Source organism: Prunus avium, chromosome 3 (assembly GCF_965620075.1).
Source record: "Prunus avium chromosome 3, drPruAviu1.hap1.1, whole genome shotgun sequence".
Taxonomy (NCBI): Eukaryota; Viridiplantae; Streptophyta; class Magnoliopsida; order Rosales; family Rosaceae; genus Prunus; species Prunus avium.
The window spans coordinates 5,793,667-5,799,398 of NC_142286.1; the positions used below are offsets into that span (position 1 = coordinate 5,793,667).

General features: G+C 36.1%; 1 protein-coding gene across 2 annotated transcripts; it reads right to left on the reverse strand.

Moving 5' to 3' along the window:
* Positions 1–636: 636 nt before the first annotated feature.
* LOC110769462 (sulfite exporter TauE/SafE family protein 3-like) lies at positions 637–4,569 on the reverse strand. Of its 2 annotated transcripts, XM_088249854.1 has the most exons (13): positions 4,322–4,569; positions 3,922–4,238; positions 3,472–3,631; positions 2,811–3,011; positions 2,673–2,737; positions 2,552–2,579; positions 2,348–2,439; positions 2,192–2,278; positions 2,030–2,080; positions 1,679–1,900; positions 1,333–1,426; positions 1,072–1,212; positions 637–955 (listed from the first exon to the last, which is right to left on the reverse strand). In XM_088249854.1, exons 2-13 carry the CDS (start codon positions 4,141–4,143, stop codon positions 879–881), a joined length of 1,440 nt encoding a protein of 479 aa, XP_088105980.1. In that variant the 5' UTR covers positions 4,144–4,238; positions 4,322–4,569; the 3' UTR covers positions 637–878. The 2 variants fall into 2 exon arrangements, with proteins under 2 accessions (XP_088105980.1, XP_021829134.1); XM_021973442.2 differs by having other exon boundaries at positions 3,922–4,569.
* Positions 4,570–5,732: the final 1,163 nt, after the last annotated feature.

Sequence of the window (5,732 nt, forward strand, 5' to 3'; positions counted from 1 at the left end):
AGTAATCAAACTAGTTTCAATTCCGATTCATGAGAATTTAGTAAACAACTTATAACAAATCAGTACAATTCCTATCCCGATTCCACATAATTTAGTAAACAACTATAATGAGAAGTCGGATTCTAACTCCTCAATTCAATTCATCATAAATTAGTAAACATACTACAAGTGTATAAATAAATGATGTGAATGTACGAACCCTTTACAAGTAATTTTTTATTTATTTATTTATTTAAAACATGTGATCTCGTGGTATAAATAAATGATGTGGACGTATAACCCCTTTACAACTAATTTTTTATTTTTATTTTTAACACGTGATCCCGTGGTATAAATAAATGATGTGGACGTACGGTACAACCGCCTTACAAGTACTTTTTTATTTTTATTTTTATTTTTATTTTTATTTTTATTTTTAACAGGTGATGTTAGCTAGAATTGACTAGACAAGCAAAATAATACCCCACAAGACAGACAGAAAATCTTAGATCAAAAGCTTTGGGACATGCCTACCCTGAGCCTGAACCCAAACCTAAACCTAAACCTGGGTAGAAAGGTTGTTGAGTCAAAGAGTTGTTAACACCACCATGCCCACCACCTTTACATTTAATTCATATCAATTAATGTACCAATTAATGAATTATCAACACCTCCTTTCTTCCCATTGGATATATAATATTGAACAAGAACAAAAACAAAAAACAAATATGCTTCTGTTCCCAGAAAGGATATACAATTCCAAGAAAAAACAAAGAGTTGGAGGAGGACTTGACATAGTTTGGATCTCTTCCCTCTCATAATTTGAGATTAGCCAATTCGTAGGTCCAAAAAGCTTGAGATTGGGGAAGTGAAGGCAGAAGTCACTAAAACTAGCCCTGCTAAGTGCAGATGTTTTCAAATCCCATGTATTCTTTGTGCTCAATCTTTCCAATCATATCTGCTATGCCAACCCCACCTGTTTAAAAATATAAAAAAATTAAGCATCCATTAAAAAGAAACCAGAATCAAAATCATAGGAACATGACAAATATAAGGTGGTCTCCTCTGCAAATCAATCAAATGTTTACATACCTAGTGATATTGCACTCACAAAGATTGTGGAGGCCAGAATGAAGATGATTATAGATGCCCTGCCTAATACACTGATCACCTTTCTCACCACATGTTGGCCTACAAGGGCAGACAGGCTGGCCACAACAGCGAAGTAGGCAGCTGCAAGATAAATTGACAATGACCAGAGCCGCGATATCAATTTATTGAATGCGAAAGCAAACCTTGTATTCCTACCAGTCAACGTTTCATCAACAGAAACCTGAATGGATAAGAAGTTACCGTAAGGGACCGGAAAACGTTTGAGGAGGTAGTACTCAACAACGGACATGGATGCCGAGAACGTCATGGCAAATGTGGCAGTTGCACTAGATACCTGCACGACAATTCTCAACCACTGAGCCAGGATGGAAACAACGTTATTTGAAACGTCAAGGGGCCGGCGTCTCTTAAATGATTTTAGGACCACTTATGTCTAACAGATAGGAACACTAACCACTTATCACTTGAGTCAAATTGTGAACAATGAGAAAGCGTGTACCTAATTTTGAGCTGTTTTTTAATTTGCAAGAGAAAGGTGGGACCTGGTTCTTACTGGGATTGAATGCTAGAATTATGTGAGGAATACCTGAGGTGGGATTCCCAGCTCAAGAAATAGAGGTCCCAGAATGAACCCTCCACCAAGACCAAGCAATCCACCAACTATACCAGCTATGATGCCACAGGCACAATACAGAACAAGCTGGTGCACTTTCCAGTTTGTGCCAGATTCTTCCTTGGATGCAATCACTCTGCGCCCCTTGTACAGGTTAACTGCCTCATATGTAGATACTCCGAAAGCTACAGGGATCTAAAATAAAAATTAAAAAAACTATTGAACGACGACTCGATAATTCAAGCTCATAATGGGGATTGTATTTTCTTATGCAACAAACGGAAAATGTAAGTGTTTTTTTCTTGTAAAATACATGTAAGGTACCTGCGAGAGATTTAATACCCAATATTCTGCTGAACAAGTTGTGGTGTAATTCTGTGCACAACAAACAAGTTTTCAAGCTGAGTTTTCAATGCATGAAAGCAAAGGGAAGTGCCAAATCCTAAGTTTCTAAAGAAAATGAACCACACAGAAATGGATAAAGACCTTAGCAATCTGCAACGCAAGTATTATGACCCAGACAGCAACAAGAAGTAGTAATTCCTTCCAGTAAACATTCTCAATAATAGAAACCTGAGATGGTTATAGAAGTTAGTCTCCAAAATCATGTGTCTAAGGAAATTCAGGCTGCAAAAATTATACCTCTGTTCTTTTAGATTCCTTGGTGCCTAATAGAATGACATTGTTTGGGCCACTAGCTAGAGGTCTGTATTCAACTTCGTCACTAGAATTACCTGAATCAAAGATATTTAAATATTAGACTGGAAACGAATCCTCGTTTCAGTGTCCAAATTTGGATAGGTAAAGGAACATTGCTAGCAAAGACAGAATGATAGATAAACTCACCATTTGACTGCATTAGTCTGGTAAACTCCTGAAAATTCAAAAACTAGTCAACCGAAATGTAGGGTTTGATTAAGTGAAGCCACATATACAAATAAATCCAATGACTAAATTTTGAGACAACCTGTTTCATTACAGTTTCTCTTTTCCATGCCTCAACACCCTTCAAGAATGCCTTCGTTGATGTGCCTGCAGGAGGTCATCGTAATACGACTTAAACGAGTTGCATAAAATGGAACGAGAAATTTCATATAATTCTTACCTAAGAAAAAAATAATTAGCAACACTGTGATCATCCAGTCAGAAAAGATAACATTGCAAGAAACTCCAATACTGATCCCAAGCATAAGCATTGGTTGCAAAAGGAGTGTTAGGTCATAGTCGATGATCGGCAGATCAAGTGTCGGATGCCTTAGCCTTAAATTGTAGAAAACACTTGCTGCTGCTCCACCAGTGATCATACCTGTCCAACCAGATAGAACCATGCCAAATTGCATTCAGGTGTGTTTGCAAAGTGAAAAGCTAGATAACTTTTCTATTAAATAAACAATTCCATGAATGGTGAACTTATTTATAATTTTTTTTTTTAAAGGCAATGGCACACACATCATTTGGTGGCAAGCAAAGAACCTAATTGAAATTAAGCATCTCAAATTGCGATCGGTTACACCCTCCATGGAGAAAAACAGAACCAGAAGTATAAAATGAAGTATAAATTCATCATGTTTATTTCTATAGACAGCAGTTGAGGGGCCAATAGCTTTCATTTCAATATTGCATCAACATTCAATAGCATACAGTTTCTAAATTACTGAGATAATCTTAGGGGTGCATAATCAAATTATAAATCTGCCAAGATGAGAGGTTCTAGTGCAGTCATGGAAACTGGAAGGGAAGGGTAAAACCTGTGAGAAAGGACTTACACTTCGATATTGCCGTTGAAGATTTCCCATCAAATCCTATAATCAAAGTGAGCATTGGAACAAAAATGCCACCTCCACCAACTCCACCAACAGTCCCAAAAGCAGCACCGATGAATCCGATTACTGTACCAACAACAATTTTCCAGTCGAATTTCAGTTCCTGCATATCCGATTTGCCACATCATAAGTTGGTCAAGTTTTGAGCAGTTACCGGCCAAAAGTTTAAGTCTTGTTGAACCATTTTAAAACACTAAACAAAGGGTGTTCTTGCATGCACCATCTCTACTTCCATTCCATGGTTCCACAATCAATGAAATGATCAAACTATTCAATTTTCTAAGCAATTCAGGTTGCAATCTGCTCTTGTTAGCGTGACAAAATATGGGAATGACATATCAGAAATATCATGAAGGAAAAACTCATCAAGAAGGCAATGAAAGTTAGACTTACAGGCCAAACATGCTCATAACCCAATCGACCCGGCTGCCAAAGAAAGTTCAATACTCTGTCGAAATAATCGGGTTGAAACTTATCAGTCCCACTGTAACTTGAAGCATCTTGTTCCAAAGTTTCTTGTGCTGAAGCAACTACTGAAGCTGCTAGAAGAAAACCAATCGCAACCATTGCAGCCCTCCTCCTAAGACTCCACCATTCTAATCCAACTTGAGCCATCTAACTTGCTTATACCAAAAGCTCTGTAAAAACACAGTTCCTATTTGTTGCTGTGCCTCACTCTCTAAGCTGGAAATGGAGTTGCTAGCCAAAACCTAGAAGTAGAGTTAACTCTGCTTTCTATATTTGTATAAAGATGGTGACTTTAAATTTAAAGCTATACAGAACTGCGTATCACCTGGACATGAAAGTACTAAGAAACTTCTTGCCAAAAAGAACCAAGAAGCTTTCAGAAAGGAGCTCTGTTTTTGTCACACTCTGCCTCCCTCTCTCTCTCTCTGTCGTCCAAAATTTGTCTTCACCGTCTCTTTCTGCCTATCTCTCACTGGCTCTCTCTTCCGTTTTCTCTCTCTCCTATATAAGGTGGAATGGAATGGAATGGAAATCTCATGAATCTTTTGTTTGCTTCTTCAAAATATTCCCATTCAAACCATATACCCGCTTCTCTTGCAGACAATAATAAGTAAACAATTTTCTATTTAAACCCCACACTTTTCTTTGTTCAACCCAATACTTAAATTATTAAGCTCTTAAATTTTATTATTATATAAAAAGACAAAAAAGGTCATCCAACTTAATACTTAATCCATCACATCTATGCACACACCCCCACACACCTCGCCTCACCACTCTTCATATTAAGTTTTAGGAAAACACAAACTCCCCTACACCATATTACCAGATTACTCTTCTTTTTTAATTCAAGAAACCTATTACACTCTCATCTTCTCTTCACAAAACCTAAATAATAATAAATAAATAATAATAATTATAATAATGTTGCTACACATTTGACAACATTGTTTTTATCTCTTTAAGTAATGTGAGGTTGAGAGGAACTTACAGTGGTGAGGGGCAAGATAGAGAGGTGTGAGATTGATGAGTTTTTAATTTATTATTTTTTCTGTTGGGTGTGTATTTTGGGGTAGTTTGGGAAGATATTGAGATTTTCTTAGAAATTGTAAAAATTTAAATTAAAAGTTGATAAATTTAGAATATAGGATACACAAAAAGAAGTGCGGAATTTAAATAGAAAAAACTCAGAAATAAAATAGCTTTGGTCCACTGGGAAATGTTTAGCAAATCATTCCTTGGATTTTATCCTCTATAATCTAAAATTAGCTTTTCATATATGGCAGACATTTTGTGCTTTATGGGGCATGCTTTCCTCCTGAATATATCATCCATTGGAGTAAATTATGTCTTTGTTTAAAAAGTCCAAAAGTGTTTCGCTAATACATGACTCAAGAGATATAGATTGACGTCAACGGTTTTTAGATATACGTATGATTTTGGCAAGATGTTGACCAACACTTGCCTTTTTCTTTTTCTTTTTCTTTTTCTTTTCTTTATGGAAAGCCAACATAGATGGATATGATGCGCAAACGTTGCAAGGACAATAACAACATCTCTTCGCACTCAAGTTCGAGTTCTCCTATTTGTAAATTAAATAAATTTAAAATAAATTATTACTTGTATTAAATTTTAAATAATAATAATAATAATATTTGGATATGATGGTTATTTCTCAACATAACCAACCAATTAATAAAGCAAATAGATCCATGAACTGCATTGGTCCATCAAGT